This window comes from Lingula anatina, chromosome 10 (assembly GCF_051362555.1).
Source record: "Lingula anatina isolate TDL-2025a chromosome 10, LinAna3.0, whole genome shotgun sequence".
Taxonomy (NCBI): domain Eukaryota; kingdom Metazoa; phylum Brachiopoda; class Lingulata; order Lingulida; family Lingulidae; genus Lingula; species Lingula anatina.
Genome location: NC_141776.1, coordinates 9,808,028 through 9,832,428, shown reverse-complemented (window position 1 = coordinate 9,832,428; position 24,401 = coordinate 9,808,028). Strand labels below are relative to the sequence as shown.

Genomic DNA, 24,401 nt, shown 5'->3' with positions numbered 1-24,401 from the left:
AGTCAAATGCTTAGCTGGCAAATTTACCTGTTATCGGTTATACGATCAGATGGAACCATTGCTTATTGTCATCTAAAAATATTTTGTTTTGGTGCTTTGAAGGGGCAGAAAATCGTGCTTTTGTTACATTTTCCGACCACTCGTTAGGCATGTAAGCGTGCCGCCATTTTGATTGACAGCTCTGGAGAAGGACCTAGCCTAGTGATGCCCCGTAGGGTGTCAAGGATATGTAGAAGGAAGCGCTAACAAAGGCGATTACATTTAACCGCAATTAAGAGGTGTGAAGTTGCATTTGAACGTTTCAATGGCTTTTCCTCGGCAAACGAGTAATTTTACCTGAGAGATTCCTTTTCTGTTATCGGCAAAGTGATCAGATAAAACTGTCTGTCGAGAGCAAGTGGCCGTCACTTGTGTTAATAAGAGTTTTTTGACGGGTAACGCTGCAGGATTATTTTGCACGGCACTTGGTAATCGTCAGATCAACGGAAAAATCCAGTTATAACTTCAGAGCGGTCTCTCTCAAAATGCCAGCTAAGATAAAGGGGAGACGCTCAGCTGCACAAGATTCAGCGGTAAAAGTGACTGAGAGAAGGCTTTTGAATAAATATTTTATTTTTACACACATGACACTTAGACCCTATTTGCTTTTTACCTGCTAGTCTTGACTATTTTCGGGGTCTTTTTGTGATTTTCATTTTTGGATACATTTTGAACTCTTTCTTCCCGCTTGATCAGTGATTTTGAAATTGTTTTTCTCCAAACATCGCAAAATGCAAAGCCGCCAACATGCGTTTTTATTTTTATTGTTTTAATCATGCTGTCAACCCTTGCATGGATTTCTCTCGTTTGGCAATTCACATCACAATTTTTCGCGTGTCTCTCAAGCTCAATGATATCATATCTTGGAGAATAAAATTTTATTTTGTCAACATTAGATTTACCTTTTGCAAACGGCGACCAACAATCATTTCCGGTTTCGTAACGTGTCGCAGATACGCTCGCCGATATATATCGCAAAAATTAAGAGCTAGGCTAAAAGTATCCTTTTTAGCGTTTTTTTTTTATTTATTTATCGCTTTTTCTTTCATTTGTCAATTAATTTAGGCGATTCGATTAACTCTTTCACCCATTTATTAGGTATACAGAAATCAGTTATCCGACTGAACAAATAGGGCCGGTTTTCCCCAACCGCCACGCATAGGCCCTTCTCTCTTTCAAAATTTTCTTTCTTTCCTCTGGAAATGGACTTTTAACACGAACTTTTCTCTTCCCCATAGTGTACTAGCTAGACTTCTTCGCTGCTAAGCTGATGTAAGACTTATGACCTATTACCGCACACGTAATCGGCTTATAACTCATTAACTGTGCTCCGACCCCCTCATGGCAACGGCCCTTAGTAACAGAGGCGTGGCTTAGTTGTCAGCCTGACTGGGGCGCGTGCCGGTTGAAAAACTCATCAAAAGACACATTTTGCGATGCAAATTCATAAAAATTATTACATCCAACGTTAGATACTTTTTTGATTAATATAAACACACAAAAAACTCAAAAACATGATTTTAAGCGTATTTTACCCTATCACCGGCCTTAAGTCACCACTACCACACTCCACTCCGATATTAAGGCCGATCTCAATGAGTGGTAAAGATGAGGAGAACCGGTCTACGTCCATCGGTCACTTAAATCAATACATACCAGCGCTTGTCTATGACATAGGTATTTATCAAATAACACAGGTGATTTATTATTTAGAAAAATAAAGCAAAAGCAGTACCTTGCCCGATTTGCACAGGACACAACATGCAGTAATTACAGCATAATATTGCCGAGAGTATAAATATGCATCACTTCAAGAATTTCATTGCAGGAAGAATTTTTCGTTCCATTTATACTCGTACAGCGCTAAACACTAACTTTTATGAGCACTATCCTTTAAACAAGTAGTCATAAATTTAATCTATCTGATTTTGAAAGCAACCTGTCCAACAAAACCATTTCTTTCCATTCAGACCTCTCAATAAACTTTGTAAATTAATATGTGTAGTCATACATGTAATGTATTTATTACCAAGATATTTAGTCAAATAAGCCCACAAAATACACCCTAAAGTTTTTCATACTTATGTACTCATGAAGATTTAAGTTTGCATGTAAGTCTGATTTAACACCATTACGATCACAATTTTCCCAGGCTTTGGGGTACAGGGTTTCTGCAATTTGATAACAGGTTCACATAAAGTCTAAACAAATCTAAATAATACTGTGATCAGTAACAAGTACCTCATCCAGTATACACGTTTTATAAGTATGTACGCACTAGATTTATAGCTCCACTTTAACACTCTATAACTGCAAATTAAACGCTCTATTGTCCAAGATAAATATGAAATAACATATTAAACACTTACCTCTACCTACAACAGCTTAAAGCCTCCATCACAACCGGACGCGCGGATTTTAGAATCGTGCGTCCCCTGCGAATTTAGGATGCAGTAGAATTCGTGGAATTCGTAGAGGTAGTTGAAAGTTTGCTCTGGAAAGGGGCAAGTCTGCCTTGCGAGTCGCAGGGGCCACGTGAGATGAAATTCTGAAATTCTGAAATAGTTTATTCTCATTTACTGTACATTTACAGTTTAGAGAGCATATATATATATATACATCAACCTGAAGGCTTGACCCCCTTATTCACAATACTAATGAATTTGTACAAATTATTCAGTTTTTTCTTATTTTTCGTTGAAAATATTTCATACATTTTAATTACATTCGGTCTAATACATGCTTTTTTTGGAATATACATGTATAAGTTTCGACTTTCTGCAAAAAAGGTACATCTAAAGACATAATGAAATTCATCCCCTATTTCATTTTTACATAAGTTGCATAATCTCAAATTTCTAGTTTTTTTTTCCATCTGCCCGTTTCAATTGGTAATCTATGATTTGTTGTTCTGAATCTAGCTATTGTAATTATTTTGTGTGTACATAAAGTAGAAAGTATATAATTCCTGCATTTAAACTCTGAGTTTGTGAAAATACTATAGCTTAACCCTTTACTAGAGTTGTTACAATCTGAATTCCATTCTTGTATATACTGATCCTGCAATTTCTGTTTAACACAATTTATAAGCCATTCCTTGTTACAGACATCCTGTGTGCTAAATATATTACTTAAACCACAGTTATCCAGAATGGATTTCAGATTTCCCATCCACTTACATTCACATCCCTGCATAAATTTGTTATAAACGAGTTTATACAATATATATGAAAATTTACTTTGTTTACCTGTGAGCAAGTTTGTCCAGAATGATACAATTCTTCCTTTTATAATAATACTTAATGGCATTCTACCTAATTCCCCATATATCATTATCTTGAGAGTGCTGGTTTTTAGATTTAATAGATATCTACAAAATTTCAAGTGCACCTGTTCTATGATTTCTAAATTACCAAATCCCCATACTTCACATCCATATAATAAAATCGGAACAATAATCTTATCAAAGAGATATAGCTGATCAACAATGCTTAGATTTAGATGCCTTGCTTTCTTAAATATCCCATACATAGCTTTAGTTGCTTTCTTTACTGAATACCTTTTTGTTTCTGAAAATGATCCCGTTTTAGAGAAATAAACTCCTAAGTACTTGAAACAATTAACTATTTCTACATTTTGGTTATTAAAAGTAAATTTTATATTCTTTTGGGTGCGGCCCTTAGAAACTATCATGATTTTTGTCTTTTCTACATTTACTTCTAACTTCCATATCTGACAGTAGGTGGAATAGCAATTAAGTTGATATTGTAGGTTTTCTTTTGAATCTGCTAGGAGAACCGTATCATCTGCATATAGTATGATCATTATTTGCATTAATATGTGTAGTTCATGTTCTAGTTCATCTGTTACATGTGATAAGCTTGTGACATCTTTTTGCATTAGAAATTCTTCAAGATCATTTAGAAATACTGAGAATAAGAAGGGTGATAGGTTTTCGCCCTGTCGTACTCCTGTTTTGCATGGGAAATATTCCGATAATATACCATTTAAAGATATTCTAGATTTACAGCCATTATACATGTTTACAATAACGTTCAGACATTTTCCATTTACATTGTGGTTCATTAGCTTCCCCCATAACCCTGCCCTCCATATTTTATCAAAAGCTGCTTTTAGATCTATGAAAGCACAATATAATTTCTTTTTTGATGCAACTGAAAGGTCTATAAGTGTATTTAATGTAAATATGTGATCAATGGTAGAATAGTTGGCTCGGACGCCAGCTTGGTTTTCCTGTAACAGCATAACGTTGTCAGAGTAATCAGTTAGTCTTTTACATAATATAGAAGTGAATACTTTACCCAGACAACTGAGTAAAGTAATTGGCCTATAGTTCTTTGGGTCATTTATGTTTCCCTTTTGCTTATAGATTGGGATTATAGTGCCTATTAACCATGCTTCTGGTAAAATATCAGTGTCTAATACCAAATTAAATAATTTTTATAGATTGGCATCATAGTGCTGGCAGAAGAGATAATATACTCATTCAATATCTTGTCAGCACCAGCACTTTTATTTTTCTTTAGTTTTTTTATTGTGTTTTGGATTTCAGTTTCAGTAATTGGTTCATTAAGCATTTCATTATTTATCTGGTTATGGTTATAATTCGGTGGGTTATTTCCATCTACACTACTGTTTACTTCCTTGAAATAATTGTAAAACTCGTCTAGGTTTTTTATTTCCAGTCTTTGTTCAGATTTTTTGTTTAATATTTTCCAATATTCCTTTGGACTTGCATACCTGAGTTTCCTTATTTTGTTCATAATAGTTATTCTATGCTTTTTTATTCTATTATCTAGTGTGGTCTTGTAGCACTTTTCTGCTTTTCTAAGTTCACTTTTGAAAATATTTGACCCGTACTTATTGTATAACCTTTTTGCTCTTCAATATTGTTTTTTAGTTTCTAAACATTTTTTGTCAAACCATACATTATTTTTCCTTTTCTTAAGAATTTCATTTTTGTTACTAATTCTATACTTGTATGTCCCTAGCGCTAATTTAGCTGAGTTAAGCAAAATTTCAGCAATTTTTTCTGTGATAAAGTCTATTTTCTCCTTACAGACATCATTTATGTTAAGATTACCAATGTATTGCAAAATTTTGTCACTTTCTTGTTTATCAACATTATCACAAAATAGGGTTGATCTGGTGTTGTCCCATGCTTTGATTTTTTCAATAAAAAGGTCTGTTGTTTTCTTAACTTTATCTGTTTGTTGTTTGTGCTGACCGCTTTTGAGTGAACAAGACAATGTAAAATGTATATCAGAGAAAAGTTTAGAAAAATCTAATATTTCAAAGTCAACTACACCCCTTATAAATTCTGGTGTTCCTATGCAATAATCTACAACACTTGACCTAATTGTGGTAAACTTGCCTTTCTCTAGTCTACCATTTAGCACAAAAAGATTATTTGATTTACATAGATTTAGTAAGATGTCCTTTCAAGCAGGGACGCTAATTGCAAGGTGCGGTAGCTGTGGAAATTGTATTTATTTCTTGGGTTTGTCTTGCTACCTGCGTACGTGGCACGCACTCACCACTTATGAAGAGAATGCAACGCGCGAAGAAAGTAGTTCCCTTTTGCGTCACACTTGTAATGACGTACTGACGGCGTACGTCAGTTTTGCCTCCTTGTTCTCCGCTTCTTTCTTCTCCCTTCTTTTCTGCTCTCTGAGCACGCCTTTTATACTCCAGGCATGGGGGTGGCGCACGTGCCACATGAACTACTCATCAAACACTGGGTCAACTCTGAAGCCGGATCTATTCCATGGCAAGACAGGATGATTTAGACCACATCTTTCTTTCCTTTGAAATGACCATATAAGCATAGACTAAACAAGACATTAAATGATACACAGTGGTACAAAATACATTATGCACATGTGATGTTACTGTAATTATAGTTACAATCAGGGTTAAATTTTGTTCTCTTAGATGGTCTCAATTTTAGTATTTTGTATAGCTCGATTTTTACATAAATTATCTAAAAACAATGTTCGGTTATAATTGGAAAACAATTACATTGACAGATTATATCATGTTAATGCTTCTCTTTATTATTTTGCTGTTTAATATCACCTTCCTAATGAATAAAACGATAAATGTGTATCCAAGAAAACAAACTTCACTGGTTGCTTTTTACATAATCTGCAGTTTTATATATATATATATATATATATATATATATATATATATATATATATATATATATAATACGAGGCACGTGATTGCTGCTGACTGAGGAACGCTATCTGTCCTTTTTATGCGTGCTGAATGCGCGGGTCATACGTTCCTTGCACCAAAAACCCGTTGTGCATTCGTTGGATTTTTTTACGGGTGCGTCCTATATTCGATCTTCATGCGCCCTTTATACGCAAAATACGCCAACAAAACGCTATGTATTCGCTATTAACTCGCAATTTTTCTGACAAATTCTGTCAAAAGTTGGACGCACAACAGCGCATTTGGCTTATTTTCATGCGCAATGCATGCGTACCTCGTGCGTTCTGTAGGTGTGACCGGGCCTTTAGCTGTGAGGCCATACACCGTACTCAACACGCAAAAGGCACTTGTTCCTTCATTGCTTGCGACGTGCATCTTGGAGCACGCACGTCTCACTTGGCATCTCCTTGCGAGGAGAGCAAGTTACGCTTGCGGCCTCGCTGTTCGAGGATTTTTCGCAGAATCTTTTGGGCAATTCCAATATCCTCCGTACGTGCTTAAGCCTAGGTCCCAACCGAACGTACGGGCTGTTGTAGAGCTGTTACGTGTGGTCTACGGCCAAAAAAATGGGGGAAACGTGGGAGTTCGTGCGTGAGGAGCACGTCCATCGTGCGACTTTTGGAGGACGCAAACAGCACGTAGAAACTTTTCGACATGGTCAACAGCCGCTACGTGCGATCTAGCTACGTCCTAGCCGGACGCAAGGAACCTAAAAACCGTGCCTCCAAAACGTAGTTGGGACCTAGGCTTTACGGGCTGTCTACGAACTACGAAATTTCGCAAAAAGGACTTGCGTGGCACGTGAGATTCTGCGCAAAATTTGGACGCAAACAGGCCGTAAGAGCCCGTGCGGCCGGTTGTGACCGAGGCTTAAGTCATTAACTCCTGTATGTTCTGAAGCCCGTAAAATCCAATTTACCGCTTCAAGCGTAAAGAAATTGGCGGCCCTTCTCCAACCTCTTTCACTTTGCCTATGCATACTCCTACACAACATTCAACAAGGCAGCCTGCCTACATTCCCGTAACCTCTACTGACACCCTTTGCCAAAAATTCATGAAATGAAAAATAGACCTACGGATCACGTGATACGTGATTCGTAAGTAATTACCGATAAGACGTACTTCATTCGTAAGTCAAAAAGAGTGGAGCGCAAGGTTTCAAGTGACGGAGAAACGAAATTGAATTTTTGTCTGATTTTTTGTTTGTATCAATACTAAATTTAAATGTAATATAATGCATAGTTCAGAGGCGCTGGCATTCTATCCACTGGTAAGTACGTGTTGTATGTTCCCGTGAAAGAGGGTTTATTTTTCTATCATAATAATGAAAACACTGAAACCCTGACCTGCGCCGACGCCAGCACACATGGCCTCCCAACCTAAACAAAATGTCTATGGGATATGAAGAGAGGTTTAAGAGATGGCGGGAGAGTGCACACTAGGCCTAGAGAAACTCGTCTTGATCTCAAAGGGTCCAACTAAAAGAGGACAAATACATGAAGAATTGAATTCAGTTTAGTTCTATTATCGTATTTGAAAGCTATCTTGCACCAAAATGTAAACACTAGAATGATATGCCAATTTAAACTCTGAATTTGACTATTATTGCGATACTTAGTTGCATACATGCACAGTGTACATGTAGTATTGAATAATGCATACATATATTGACCCACTTCAATGTTTCAGGTCTCCCGCAGCTCACTTACCTCTCAACGTGTGGGATCGACACTGGTTTTAATTACATTCTAGGCCAGGAGTGTGCCTTAATTATTACCACGGAAAGAGAGTGTATCCAGTAACCGGTGCGATAACTGGGATTTTACATGAAAGAGTCATAATTGTTCTATGGGTGAGTGAAATACTGTGCCTTTCTCTATACTGAGCGTGAGGTGGAGATTACTGAGAGGTTTCATCTAAATCGTTAACCAGTGCTAAAAACTGAAAGGACAAAAATAAGAACATTGATGTCTGGTGGCTTGGAGGGTAGTGTAACTTGATGCCATCTCCTGAGATTTCAGGTACGTTAATTAAATTTATGCTTTTTCGCGTTTTTTAAGTTGTTGTAAGATAAATCTCAACCGCAGGTAGACTTAAGGTTCCTATCCTAGAAACTTTTTGTAATGCAGGGTTATAACGAACTTCACTCGACCTCATAATCGTTAACTCGACGAAGAAAATATCACCAGAAATTTCAACAGGTGCGTCAGGAATTTTCATAAACGCTGTAAATAAACAGTAAATAAACGCAGTAAACGACGAGTTAATTAAAATATGCCACGCTCTAAGCTGCTGTAATTAACCGTAGTTTAATCATAACTAGAATATGTGATAAGCGCTAGCAATTTACGAGAGTTTTTTATAACTGCTGTTTATAGATTTTCTGTACTTCCTGTACCTCTATAGCGGCATTACGCCGTACTGCTTAGATGCCGCAGGAATGAAAAGACATTTTACTCTGTTAAATAAGTAAATGGAAAAAACTTTTAGTCCCATGAGTTGGACCGACCAAGCTAGTGTTATGTGTGAATATGAAGGCGGCCTTTGAGTTAGGAAGGAAGGAGAAATGCAGAGAGAGCCCCGGACAGCACTTAATAACAGACCTTGAATGAAGGTGAAGTTAATTCAAAACCCCATAGTGTTAGGAATCCTGTGGTCCAAGTCCTGTTGTTCTTGATCATAAAACACACGTCAATTACTGTTTTTGGGAGATAAACATATTTGTTTTGTATTAAGACACAGCAGCAGTTGCTAGGTTTCCCGAGTGTTTGGGGCCTTGAATGAGTTTTAAATTGGATTCCTTGACCTATATTCTTGCATACTGTATGGCTGGAGTTCGTTTAGTGCTGTATGTGCTGCTGCTGTTCTATGGACCCATGCACATGCATAAAAATGACTGGTTTCTCAAAACGTTTCGTGTTCTTACTCTAAGAGTAGATAGAAGAAATAACAATGTGAAAAACAGAATCAACCAACCCGCAGGTACATCCACACCTCAAATCATACTACCTGTAACATTACCGGAAGGCCCTTGCATATCCTCAATGGCAAGCTTATCAATCCAGAAGGTTTCGTGTTACTAACTCTTATGGCAGGTAGATAGAAGGAATAACGATGTAAAATATAGAATCAACCATTCCCGGGGACGACCACACCCCAAATTACAAAAACATTCCCAAGTAAATCAGTCCCCAAGGTTTCATGTTCCCAACTCTCCATTACTAAGGGTAGATAGCGGAAATTACGTTGTTAAAAGAGAATCAACCACCCCGGCCACACCCAATGTCAAATAAAAATAGAAGGAGTCATACACATCCCCAAAGAAAGGTTTTCAACCCCCAAAGCCTGACCTTCGTAACTTTAATGGTTTAAGGGTAGATAGCAGAAATAACAATGTCAAATTAGATTCAACCGCCCCCTGACCACACCCGAAGTCTAAAAAATTCTTAAGTTTTCCTCCACACCCCAAATGATACTGTTCGTAACTCATATGGCTGATACAATGGGTAGATTGCAGAAAATACAATGTAAAATTAGAATCGACCACCCCCAGGGACGACCACAGCTCAAGTCACAATAAAATTCCGAAGAGCCTTTGCAAATCCATAAAGATCGCTTTATTAATTAACGACGTGTAATGTTAGTTAGTGACAGCATGCAGCGAATAAGAGCGGGGAGTGTTTAGTAGAGTAACTTAAGTTGATTGACATGCTCTTATGGTATTTATACAACTGCGCTTAGTGTAAACAGGGAGAAGGCCGCTAGAGATTGCATGAGGTAGGAATAGAAATGAAGGAAGCGGCGCGGGTAATAACTGGACAGTAGTTCAATAAATAATAAGAAAGATAATATCTGAGTTGTATTTGCTACCTCGCGTAACATGAAGAAGACAAGCCAATAGCTTCGTCACAGACGTATGAAGCTCCTAACTATAATGGTCTAGGAAGTAACAATGTGAATTACAGATTTACAGAATCTAATTTGACATTGTAATTTCTGCTATCATTTAATATGGAATATTTTTTGGAAATCATTTTTATCAGTCTTTTTCATTTTGCTGACTGATAAATGAAAATAAGGATTGAAAGCGTGTTTTAATAACTTTTAATAATCTCTTTGATGTCATTGTGGCATCAGTTCATTCAATGGATTCGCCAGTTAAGCAAACAAAAATGCATTGCCTATTCTAAATCATACGACAACCGTTAAAAACAATATTTTGGATCTTCATATTTTCCAAATTACCATCTGTAAATGAGTTACACGGCCCATAAAGGACCCTCATGTCAGAGTCTAGCTTCGGCAACGGTCACTGTTACCCCTGACCTCATCTGGCTGCTACCAGGGCTCTCAAGCGCCAAGGCATTCATTGGGAAAAGTTTTTAGAGTGTAATCTGGAATAACATTTGAGGCATCGGCAAAAAATTGTCTAATTTGGTTCATTTTTGTTGTGGGCCTTAGACCGTTGATTCGGCGGGTAATGAGCTACCCATATATTGTCTATGTGGTTCAAATATGACAATTTTGATGACCAAGGTAGCTGCTCAGCTATTAAAAGTGCTCTGTTTAAAATTTTTCCTAATGTGCCCCCTATCAACTGGTCACCAGATTATGCCTTTATATGATGCGGTTCAGGTTTTCACCGTTGAATACCATTGGTGTTTTGGCACCAATGTGGTATATTCCACTCCAAATACTGACGCTGTCAATGACCTAGTCACTTTAAACGCGGCAAACGCTTTGGCGTAAGCCTCTTCAGGATGTCTGTAAACTTTGCTTTGACTAGTTGAGCGGTACAGGTAAAATCTGACCTCAATAAAGAGAGAGCCCCGCGGTTCCAGTGTTCCACCCAGAAACGGTCATGGTAACCAATTCATTTGAGAAACAGACGACTATGTTTTGCTGTATACAGTTGCTTCTTCAGAGGCCGTCTGGTCTTCTAACCTGCTCAAACCAGTTTGTATTAAGCAGTGCCGCATTTTGCAACAAACGCACTTTGCAACCGGTTGCAAAATGCGTTCGGTTGCAAAATGATGCTTTTCAATAATTACGCGGCAAAATTTAACAAATTAAATAACATAATGAAAATTAAGTGAAAACAAAGATGTAATTATAGAAGGTTGGGGTGCCAATGCACCCTACCAAATACAAACTGTAGGGTGAGTAATGAAAAAGAAAATAAAATGCAAAAGAAAAACAACATAAGCGTAGACATATGTACATGTATGTATGAACAAGACACAATGTAAGAATGATGGGAAGCGAAATAATTCAAAGAGCTTTTCTGATGATACTTGTGCTAAACACGAAAGAAAAATGGCTTAAGATTGTCATCTTCAGTTTTCGACATGAGAATTACGAGGCAAGGGTCATTCCTTGAGTATAATAAAGTTAACGTAGGTACAATGTAGCATTAAGGTACACGATTCTCCTGACGGCATAGAGAATAAAATACTGTTATATTTGACGTGATATCGAGAAGTTAAAATACCAGGCCTACCCAACTACCAGACTCGGCGCATAAGGGATCCTGAATTATACGGTATATCGGACCACGTACACTACCCGTTTTCACGTGTGTCAGATCGCATTTCGGAGAATCATATCCCAAAACAAATTTTGTAGGACGACCGCGGGCTCATCCAAGCTCGGCTGCCACCTTGATTGGATAGTAAACGATTGTCGTAAAATCGCTATATGATTTTTACATTTGAAAACCACCTAGAACAACCTTAGACTGTACTCTTACTTTAGAGTACTCTATTGTATTATCTCTATGGGGGTATATGGGGACTTCACGACATTCGGTTTGAATGCTTTAACCACTTTTGATAGGGCTTTTTTGCATTGTATTAGATTAATGTGGCAGTCTAAGGTTGTTCTAGGTGGTTTTCAAATTTATGCACCCGGTTTTAAAATCATATTGCGATTTTACGACAAGCGTTTACTATCCAATCAAGGTGACAGCCGAGCGTGGGCTCATCCTGTCGGTGTTCTGACCAATATTCTTAGTCAGAAGAAGAAAGTAAAAAAATACATTGCTATAAAGACAGATAAAGAAGATAGGTTTATTACAAAATGGAAACACATTTCAATACCATACATAACGTGTTAAAATGTCCACAAGCATGTATACGTGTAGTATGTATGGATGGATGTATGGATGGGCAGGTGAAAGTATTTCTATATATTTATGTTCTTTTTTTATTTATCTGTATTTAATTAGCGTAATCATCATCATTATTATATATGGATTTAATTTTTGATTATTTTTTAAAACATTTCATTTTATATATAATTTTCGTTTTTCGCTGAGTGAATAAAGTTTTAAAAAATAATAATAAAAAAGCTTAAAAAATAAAGCTCGGCCCTGTACTTTTTGTCGTTATGATCAACGATCTCACAACATCTACGCATAGGTACTAGCTGATAAATATACCCCTTTTATAAAAGGTGTCACACCTACTGTATTTTGTACATTGTATTTATGGGTACTCGGATACCCATAAATTTAGTTTGACAATTACGTAACGATTAGGCCGATCATCGTGCAAATTAGGGGTTTGAGTATTAGCACATCACATTGTCTACCGGGACCATTGGAACGGCCCAACATCTTCTGTACACAAGTGAGAGGGACACATTTTTATGTAGAGACACAAATGATTCTATTATAGAGCTGTCACATCTGCGTCTGTCGTCGCCGCCGTGCAATTTGAGCGATAACACGATAAGTTGAAAGCCATTTTACCTTTTGTCTTCAAACGTACATGCACGGAACTGATGAATATTCATAAAATACAGGTCGATTTCGAAAAATCGGGTCATTTTTCGAAAGTTATGTTTTTTCCCCTTTTTTCAGCATACATGCAACACTGGAAGCACAGGAAACCGTTAAACATATTGGCTTGAAACTGAAGGAGTGATCAATCTTACTAAAATACAGGTCTAGTTCGAAAATCAGCTTGATCGTACCATTTTTACAAAAGATATGCTGTTATTTTCCCATTTTCATCATATTTTATCCACCAATTTACAGATGACATGAAAACCATGTCATATTGTGCTTTAAGAGCTGTAGGACTGATTGTTATAGATATACAGATCCAGATACATGTTATAGATATACAGATACAAGTTCGAAAATAAGCTTGATCAGTTCAGTTCAGTTTTTTTTTTTTTTTTTTTTTTTTTTTTTTTTTTTTTTTTTTTTTTTTGTAAATAAGTGGTTTTTCTTTAGATTCAATTCTAAGGCACGTTAACAGTCTCAATATTGAACGAATAAGATACGTTAAAGTGCATGTTCTCTTGACATGTCCTGCATCTTAACAATATTTTTCATTGATCTAATAATGAAAATGATGTTAAACCTGTTATCGTGCATTGTGTAATATACTGTCAAAAATGGCAATAAACTCTTCAATGCAGTATATTAGATTCAATTCACTATCTCCAGAATCTCAAAATGGAGCAAATTGGACATTTAAAATTGTTCTATCGATACCTATCCCATCTCAACAATTTTCTTGGATGATCATATTAAAATGAAAGTAAATTTATTATTCTGTTTTATGTAAAGGTGTTTAAAATGGAAATAATCTCATTTCAGTACAGTTATCGTTTGTGTACATGTATGTTGACGTTTTCGAGGTGTGACTTTAAACTTCTATGGGCCTGAAGACCTTTGCTAGTCACATTTTCTAAATATTCACAATACCTGCAGCGCATAATTAAGGATGGTGATCATGCTGTTACTACTTATATAATATTGCATCAAAATTGAAGACAACCCTATTTTGAGCACTGCCGACAAAGTGACCATTAAAGGAAAACAGTGTCACTCACTCCTATCAGACTTACAGGAAAGAAACCTAGAACTAATACAGCTTCACTGGAAAACCAGTCTGATTGGTTTACCTTTTTGGAAGTTATACATATTTTGTAAAGATTTAATTTTTGCATAGGCCTATTGGAATTTTCAAGATGTAACTTTGAAACTACATGGACTAGAAGACCTTTGCTAATCACGTTTTCTGAATAACTATGATAATTTTATTTTATCATTAAATATTGATAGTCAATATGCTGTTAAACATAATGTAATATCGCATCAAAACTGAAGAAACCCCTATTTTGGACACTGCAATAATGACCATTCAGGGGAAAACCATGTTACTTACGATTCTTAAACTCGCAGGAAAGAAACATAAGACTAAAATGCAACCTGAGTTAGAGAAGCAGTCTAATTGGCTTCTTTGTCTGGAAGTTATTTTTGTGAAATTTTCATTTTCACATATTGGCATTATTTTTGTGGCATGAACTTAAAAGGAAATCAAAATTTCTAAATGCCCATGTTATTTAAAGAAGATAATTAAAATTGGTAGTAATTATAACGTAAATTATTATGTTACATTGCAACAAAGTTGACCAAAAAACTACTTTCTGCTCTGCCAGTGCGAATGTTATGAAAAGAAAACTGTGTTAATTATTTTTTTTAACTTACAAGTTTGATTCTTAAGATTGGCATAAAGCTCAAAGTATAAAACAAGCTCTATTGGATCATCATTTTTATTGAATTATGCAAATTTTGTGAAATTTTAATTTTTCTCAATTTGGCGTTTTCAAAGGGTGAACTTGAACTCTCATTGACCTGAAGCCTTATGATTGTTACCCATTACATCGATATTGGCTGCTGTACATAATTAAAATTTTGATGTTGACGTTGCAGTTAAGCATAATGTATTGCATCAGAATTGACAGTGGCCTATATTGTACATTATTATTTTCTCCCTTTTGTGTGTGCCTTCGACAGCTTTGCTGCTTCTTTTACCAAACACTTGATACAAGACGGGAGTTTCGGCCCAATGAATTTCCAGAAGGTTCAATTGTTTCATAAAAAGCATTCATAAACTGAAGAACACTCACATATACTATGACACACTCAAAAATATATATATTCCAAAACTCAAAACTCCCAGATCTGCAAATTTTTAAAAATCAAAATACCCGAATTGTTATGTATAAACTTCGTTGCATTGAACTATTTTTAATAATGGCAGTAATTACTTTCAAGAATTTGATTGATTTAATATTTTAATCATTGCATTCTTCTTTTCTGTTTTAGAGTACAATGTCATTATGTGTTTTAGCTTATTTTATCACTCCCATGCCTACATACAGTACTACCATTCCGGCTTTTCGAGTGTGTGTGTGTGTGTGTGTGTGTGTTTGTGTGTGGAGGTGGGTTACAGTGCCAGTGAGAGCTAAAATCTACATCACAACTTCTTTTATGGAGTCATGGTAAACAGAGCAAGTTAATCCGCCGGCTAACAGATATGGACAAGCGATACCGCTGGCCTCCTGCAGGTTTTACTGCCTCTACACACGCCGTCGCTGCAGGGACAGAGCATATGAAACTTCGGACCCAAGCTTTAATTCGTAAAATGGAACGTACGTGTCGAGGCGGGCAGACCATAAAACATTAAAAGGCTTGCTTTTAAGTGGGGTCGGCCATATTTAGTCAACCGAGCAGTTAGTCAGCAGTCTTTTGTTTTGAATGCACTCTTAATTTTAAGACACGGTTTGATAAATGTGCATATTTAAAAATAAAGAAACTCGCACGGATTGGAAAGGAATCTGAGAGTGACAAGCATACCATCCTAATTAACCACACTCGTTTTTAAATAATGTCCGTTGTTATTTTTCTGTAATAATCCAAATATTTCCCTATTCCAGGTCAAAATTAACTCGCAATGAAGAGTTCCGGTTTATGGAAAGGATGCACAGTGTTACTCTCCATCGTCAGCATTGCGTTACTTATTGCTGTAACTGTATTAACAATTCAACTGAAAGAATTGGTGGCAGAATCTGCGAGAGGGAAGACACAGCAGGAAGAAACAAAGGTTGTATCCACCTATAAGTCTCCGACAACTCCAACAAAATCAGTATTTGACACTCTCACGGAGGAAGAAATCATAGAAATACGAAATTTCATGTTTAACCAACCAGAACTGAATCTAGTGCCAATTGACCAGGCCACTGTGTCGTCTAACTATATATATCTAATAGAGTCCGTCTTGCCCAGTAAAAAGGATGTATTAGAACACTTAGACAGTGACCACACTTTGCCCGTGCGTTCAGCACGCGTGACTTGCTTTATGGGGGAAAAAACAACTCCACGAGTTGAAGAATTTCTTGTGTTCCCAATCCCTAAAGTGAGTGGTTACACGCGGTATATCAACCCAGTACAACGGCCTGGCCCCATTCCCTGGAACTCTAGACCTGACACCGACCCAGAAACTAATGAAATAGATAAAAGGCTAGTTGGCCCGGTGATGCTAACTCTATACCCTGTACTTAAAGCGACATACGGTTATTGGTACCACAACTGTACGGACAGATGTATTTTCTTCGTATATGCTGCCAAGGGTCTTGTTGCAGGGGACAGGCAAATGTACGTACGGGGATTCCGTGCTAAATTAGACGGCTACTATCTGTGGCCTATGTCTCTTGCTCTTTTAGTTAATTGTAATGGTAACGACCCGTCCAAGTTTAAGCTCACTAAACTTTATTATGAAGAAAATTCATTCCACACTGCCCAAGAGTTACTGATTGCTTACAACAACGGCAGCATCAAGAAACGCGTCTACGGATATCCTCCGACAGGACCCACGTATGGGTCTCCCGACCTTCGAGGAGAGAGAGAGGCTAACTGGAAGAAACTACCCAAGCAAACCGAGCCAGACGGAAGGCGGTTCACTGTGGATGGACAGAAGGTGAAATACCTGGATTGGGAGTTTAACTTCAGACTGAGAGCTGTTACGGGGCTTCAGGTAGGTGTGCCTTGGTTATTTATTTTATGTCATTTATCACTTACTTTAATGCCATTTCTCTGTGTTTTTTTTCAGCAGTTGTGAAAACGTTTTGTTTTTATATCGGTCTGCTTCTTGTGTTGAACCAGTAGAAGTTTATGCGTAAACTGTCTTCTTTTGTAAATGCAGCCCTTGATTACAAATGTTTAACATGGAGTGAAATATATTGTTCCACTAGGTAATGGATATGCGGTACAAGGATGAGAGGATTGCGTACGAGGTAAGCATGGCGGATATTATTGTGCTGTACTCCGGGAAGGAGCCGGAAGGTCTACAGGCCAATCTGCACGACGCGTCATGGTCCATCGGAGCACGCCACCGACCGCTTCTTAGGGGCTACGATTGCCCCGACAATGCACTTTATTTCAACAACACATTTTTTGACTCCGGCACAGGAACCGCACAGGTTTTCCACGATGCCCTCTGCCTGTTTGAACACAACACCGCCCTGCCCATCAGCCGGCACACGTCCGTTAATTTCTACGGTTCTGACAACCCAAAATATCTGTATAAGTACAACATGCCCGGATCTGTTATGATACTACGAGGGATACCAACTTTATGGAACTATGATTATATATTTGACTTTGTGTTTCACCCTAACGGTGTGATGGAGACCAGGGTGGCCGCTACTGGCTACGTGCAGCCGTGGAACTGGTCGCCTGGCGAAGCGGAGTCGCCATATGGAAATTTCATCAATCGAGAATTCGGTATTTTGGCCAACTTACACCACCACCTGTTCAATTTCAAATTTGATCTCGATATACGCGGGCAGCTGAACCGTTTTGAGACCTGGGATATCACACTGGAGAACAGAACCAATCCACTGGCTCCGGGAAAACGGTGGTATCAGACCAAAATGAATCGAACTCTGCGCAAGACAGAGAAGGAAGCTCTGGTGAGTTATATATTTGAAGAACCAAAATACTACGTCATATGTAACCAGAAAGCGTACAACTCGGTCGGCTATCCAAAGGGCTATCGTATCTTCTCAAACAGTTTCTCTAAGCAGTTGCTACCTGAGGGGTGGCAGGCAGAGAATGGTTTTTCGTGGTCACGTTATCAGGTTGCTGTTACGAAATTCAAAGATAACGAAGATACCACAGCTTCGCTCTACGGACAAGCGGAGCCCTACTGTCCTGTCCGAAAGTTTGAGAAGTTTTACAGCGATAACGAGAATATCGTGGATCGGGACCTCGTGGCCTGGGTCTCTCTCGGTCTTCAACATATCCCTGTCATGGAGGACATCCCTGTAACCACAACACCAGGAAAACAGCTCTCTGTGGTCCTCGCGCCACTTAATTATTTCGATGAAGACCCTACTTTGACGTCACAAGACGCTATCGTTATTCGTCCTGAAGATTAATCTAAGAAGGTATTTTATTATTAAATATATTGCAGTTAAATTTAAACATGTGGACACAGACTGAGGGAGGATGTCCCCATAATCCACCGTCTCGGTAGCGTGTTGTTATCACTGCCATGTACAATACCAGAACAAAGCGAGGTAGGATGTTCTCATATCCCGCCGTCTCTAGGCATCATGTTGTCACCGGCATGTACAGTATAGGGAAACCGGGGCTAGTTGGACCCCGGGGTAAGTTGCCCCCCCCCCCCCATCAATTTATAACAAAGTAACTATGGGGTAAAAGAATTGATCACATCATCTTGTAAAGTGATCGTATCCAATAGTGCTAAGAAAGCGTCGACAGTGAGTCCAAATAAAAGATTTTAGCATCTTAAAGTAACTTTATTAAAAAGACTTGATGGGGGGTCAACTTAACCCGGGTCCCAGACGAGAGGAGATTCACATGGAGAAGAAGGAATCCCAGAAGGCAGGCTAGACTAGATTTCTTTTTAATTGCGGATTACCTTCAAAATTCAGTTTCTAATATTTTTATTAAAGCATCATACCGATCTGATCATTCACCCGTAATTTTAGAATTAAAGCTTAATAAATTTATTAAGGGCAAAGGCACTTGGGTTTTTAACAGTTCCCTCTTAAAAGATGAGGAATATGTGAGTAAAGTGAAGGACATAATTAAGAGAACAAAAGTACAATATGCAGTTCCAGTGTACGCCGAAGAAAATATTACAGAAATTCCAAACGAACAAATATCTTTCACGATTGATGACTCCTTATTTTTAGAAATGCTTTTAATGGAGATTAGAGGAATGACAATTTCCCATTCCTCTTTCAAGAAAAAACAAAGGGACAGGCAAGAATTAGAACTAGAAAGAGAAATTAATGTAATGGAAATGAACCACCCAAATGAAAATTCTTTGGACGAACTTGAGGCTAAGAGGGAGGCGTTGAAAAATATCAGACAAGAAAAACTAAAAGGAGTCCTCGTCCGAGCAAAATGCAGATGGATGGAGGAAGGAGAGAAGCCTACTAAATATTTCTGTTCACTTGAATCCAGAAATTATGTCAATAAAACTATTCAGAATTTAGAACTACCGGACGGAACAACAATATTTGATCAAAAACTTATACTAAATGAAGCAAAGTTATTTTACGAAGGCCTTTACTCGGCAAAAATTAATCAATTAGAAGAGGTAGACCTAGAATTAATTTTTGCAAATTTAGATGTCCCCAAATTAAGCGAGCCTGATAAGAAATATTTACAAACCGAAATTACCTCAAAGGAACTTTTGAGGGTGCTGAAATAAAATGAAAAATAACAAATCGCCTGGATCTGATGGCTTTACTGCAGAGTTTTATAATTTTTTTTGGAATGATTTACATAGTTTTATAATTAGAGCAGTTAATGAAATTTTCATCAATGAGAAAATGATGGCGAGTCAAAATCTTGGGATTATAACCTGTATTCCAAAAGCCGATAAAACCAGAAAATTTATAAAAAATTGGAGGCCTATAACCCTTTTAAATGTTATTTACAAGATGATCTCGGGCTGTATAGCGGAAAGAATGAAACTCTATCTTGATAAAATTATTTCTAATTCTCAGTCCGGGTTTATTGCAAGATTAATTTATGATCTAATGCATATCGCAGAAAAGAAAAATATTCCTGCTTTACTAATTCTTATCGATTTTGAAAAGGCTTTTGATTCTGTAGATTGGGGCTTTATTGATAAAGTTTTAGACTTTTTTAATTTTGGGGAAACTATAAAAAGGTGGTTTCATATCCTTAATTACGATAGCAAGGCCTCTGTTACACAAAACGGCCACTTGTCGGAGCCTTTCAAAATTTCGAGGGGCTGTCGTCAAGGGGACCCCTTGTCTCCCTATATCTTTCTGCTTTGAGCTGAGATTCTCGCAATCATGATAAAGAATAATAAAGATATTTGCGGAATAAAACTTGGTGACACCGAATTTAAAATAACCCAGTATGCTGATGACACCACCCTTATATAAGATGGTAATAGGTCTTCTTTCTTAGAATCTTTCCGTACATTAGACTATTTCTCAAAAATTTCAGGTCTCCATATCAACAATAGTAAGACTAAACCTGTGTGGATTGGCTCAAGAAAATATAGTCGGGAAGTTTTTCATCACGTTAGATGGAAACTTGATTGGGGTTCGACTCAATTTAATCTCTTAGGTATAGAATTATCGGTAAATTTAAACGATGTGGTCACTTTAAACTTTGATAAACAAATCCCGAAGATAGAGGGTATGATTCGGCATTGGAATAGAAGAATACGTACCCCTATTGGTAGAATTACTATCTTAAAAACCCTTATCATCCCAATGCTGAACCATCTTTTCATTTCTCTGCCAAATCCAGATCCAGTATTCATCAAAAAACTAAATTCCATTTTTTTCCAATTCATTGGGGTAGCAAAATTGATAAGGTAAAGAGAGGTCAGATAGTAAATGATTATGAATATGGTGGTCTAAAAATGACAGACTTAAGTAAATTCATAACGGCATTAAAATGTACATGGATAAGAAGACTATACCTTAAAAATAACGTTTATAACACTATTCTCCAGAGCACCTTTGATTTACAATCTATTTGGAATATACTTGACTATGGAAATGATTATTTAGATATGCTCTTACGCAATTGCAATAACAGGTTTTGGAAAGATGTCATTATTTCCTGGAAAGTTTTAACATACGGTATAGAAGACATGAATAGCAATATTGCTCTTGAACCTCTGTGGTATAATAGTAAAGTAAAATTGGGTGGGGTATCAATATTGGACAAAAAATGGTGCAATAAGGGTATAAGAATAATTGGCGATCTTTTCAACGAAGGAAAATTTTTAACCAAAGCTGAACTGGAAAGGAAATTTGGATTTCAAAGAGTATGTGATCTAAATTTTTTTGGAATACGTAACAGTTTAAAATGTAGGCTAAAAGAAAAGAACAATGAAGAAATTTTTGAGGAAATTTTATTTCCTTATATTCCTCAGTCGGTTCAGCTACTTATAAAGAGTCGAAATGGGTGTAAAGATTTCTATCAGGTTCTCATGAGTGAAACTCCTGAAAACTTGGTACACGAAAGGAAATGGAACCTAGATCTAAATATAAATATCACTTGGAAGTATGTTTACGAGAATTGTTTCTATGTTACACGAGAGAAAAAAACTTCAGAATAATTTTTAGAATCTTACCAGTTAGGTCATACCTGAAAAGATTCGGTATTGAGGTGTCAGAGAAATGCTTTATCTGTGGAGCGGAGAGGGAAGATTTGCGACATGTATTTTTAAATTGTTGTCGAATAAGAAACATTTGGACTGAAATGGAACGCTTGATTGCTAACAAAACTGATGAAAGAATTACACTCTATGATGAAAATATACTTTTTGGAGTATCCAAAACAAATTTCAAGCCTCTAAATTACATTATTCTTGTCTCCAAATTTTATATATATACCTGTTTTAAAAGAAAAATGCAGCCGACCTTACCTTCCCTTCTCTTATATATCAAATCAAAATTCGAATTAGAAAAATATGTTTCTCAAAAAAATCTTCAATTAGGCCATTTTCTTACAGAGTGGAGAACCTGGGATTCCATTTTTGACTAGTTTCTCCACTTATAAATTTACTTTACTTTTTCGCTAATTTCTTATATGTAAAATGTAAAATGTTTGTATCTTGTTATGTGCAGCATCACTTGTGATATACTGTTTTGTATGTAGTCCGGCTATCTACATATATTTCATGTTTACTTAATGTATAATGAATGTCTTGTGTGTGTTATTGTGTGTGTGTGTGTGTGTTTTTGTGTGTGTCTACATATGTATTTTTGTTTGTCTTTTTGTGAATAAAAAAAAAAAAAAAACCTAACCCGGGTCCAACTACATGTAGTCCCGGTCTCCCCTACGGAGCGAGGAAGGATGTTCCTTTATTCCGCCGTCTCTAGGCATCATGTTGTCACCACCGGCATGTACAGTACGGAGCGAGGAAGGATTCGTTTCCTTGGCTTTAAATTGTTTCCTAGAGGCTCTCTTTTGGTTATACACATGTCGAGATCAAACGTGTTCCCCTTGTGCCTGTCGCAGGCTCTGTTGTTACGGGCCCCAACCTTTAAAACTCGAAACTTTTAGACACTGCCAATAAAAAAAAAAAAAAAAAACAAACAAACAAAAAAAAAACAAACAAACAAAAAAAAAAACAGATGCGCGCTGAATAGTAATAATCAATGCATGTAATTTATTTGTATCTCATTTATATTTCATATATTGTTTTCTTATATTTTAAAGAGACACTAAAGTTTCGATGCGTGCCTATACTGCAATATTTATAGCGGACTCTGCATCATGTGTCATATTCCTGGATGGTTGTGTATTTGTGTGTGTTTGTTGGGGGGGGGGGTCATTACTCCCATGATAGTCTGGATAGTGCGTATTATGCCTCGTCTTCACTCGCAAAGGGCTTACGTGAGATAGAACTAGGCCGCGCATGCTCAGTGAACTTAGTTGCCTTGTACATGCGAATCAGGTTTTCCCCTCGTCTCTGTTGTGTTTTTGAATTTTCTCCTGACTTCTCTTTGGTTACCAAGTCGTTTCTTGGTTTTCTATACAGTTTATCGTGGATTATAACTTCTGGTTGGATTTTCGGGACGTTTTATATTGCCGCACTTTGACTTTGTGGAATAAAACAATAGCTTAGACTGGATTCCCATGCGTAGATCGATCCATCTGGATCTGTCTAACTCCCTTTGGAGTTTCACTAAATTGCCATCAACTTAAAAGGATAGTAACTATTCGTATGAGATCTATATCTCTTTATAAAAAACATTGCAAAGAACTCACATAAATATAATATATTCTGTTTTACCGCAAAAACGGCAGTTATAGCTATTATTCTGACATCTGAGCTTGTCATCGGACCACATGACCTCCATAGATGGCTTTACTCTGTAATAATCTCTTAATAATCTCTTAAGAGATTATTTCCAAAAAAAAAAAAAAAAAAAAAAAAAAAAAAAAAAAAAAAAACCGGGACTTAGTATGAATGTAGAAATGGATTGGGGAAATCGTTGTTTACTCCAGGAAATTTCAGTTATTATCCCTTTAACTGGTTTAATTGTGTGTCACGCCTACCGAATCAGCTAGAGGGTAAAGATAATTTCAGCTGGTTAAGTTGATAGATCAATCTAAATATCTGTGGGAATGGTCCCTTAGACGAGTGAACCCCATGATGTCGGTTTCTGCGGTCCAGCAAGAGTTTGACGATCCGATGTAATTAGGTGTCATTAACAACGGGATACATCAGCCAAAAGATTACCATCGTATGTTGCAGCGACATGAAAATAGCTAGTTAGTAATCATATAATACTAAAAAAGGATGGCCGTCTCTCCTGGAGGAAGCTTCCATGAGACAATACTGAGACCGAATTCATCACCTACATGTATCAGCAACAACTTTTCATCTGGATCCCTCATCACAGAGATACAGCTTGTTCAGCCAAGAAGTCTACGAAGCAGCCAAAGAAGTATCTTTAAATCACTTAATTCACTCTCTCTCTCTCTCTCGGGTAATTTTACTTTCTCTCTGCAATGTTTACATTATTTTGTGAACGCGACCAGTGTTGAACAGAGGTTAGCTAAAGCCTGGGTCACACTGCGCTTGCAACCTTTTGGAACCTTTTTGCAACCTCAGTCGCAAGGAGGTTGCCATAGGTTTTAAAGTGGTCGCATAATGTTGCCAACAGGTCGCCTGCGATTGTTGCCTCATGCACGCCATTTTTGTGCACCGACAACAAGTGCGACTAAAGATGAAAATATCAGTATCCTAAAGGTTGCCTATCGGTCTCTTCTTGGTTGCCAG

At 37.2% G+C, this 24,401-nt stretch overlaps 1 protein-coding gene across 2 annotated transcripts; it reads left to right on the top strand.

Moving 5' to 3' along the window:
• Window positions 1–7,977: 7,977 nt before the first annotated feature.
• On the top strand, window positions 7,978–22,931 carry LOC106169091 (diamine oxidase [copper-containing]-like). 2 transcript variants are annotated; one of them, XM_086997885.1, is made up of 3 exons: window positions 7,978–8,134; window positions 16,018–17,114; window positions 17,332–22,931. In XM_086997885.1, exons 2-3 carry the CDS (start codon window positions 16,035–16,037, stop codon window positions 18,517–18,519), a joined length of 2,268 nt encoding a protein of 755 aa, XP_086854011.1. In that variant the 5' UTR covers window positions 7,978–8,134; window positions 16,018–16,034; the 3' UTR covers window positions 18,520–22,931. The 2 variants fall into 2 exon arrangements, with proteins under 2 accessions (XP_086854011.1, XP_013403897.1); XM_013548443.3 differs by having other exon boundaries at window positions 7,978–8,303.
• Window positions 22,932–24,401: the final 1,470 nt, after the last annotated feature.

What these genes read in the sequence shown, in the direction of transcription:
- LOC106169091 (XM_086997885.1), top strand. Translation starts at nt 16,035, where the DNA reads ATGAAGAGTTCCGGTTTATGGAAAGGATGCACAGTGTTACTCTCCATC. An exon ending in GAGCTGTTACGGGGCTTCAG is followed by an intron (nt 17,115 to 17,331) that starts GTAGGTGTGCCT and finishes TTGTTCCACTAG; the next exon opens with GTAATGGATATGCGGTACAA.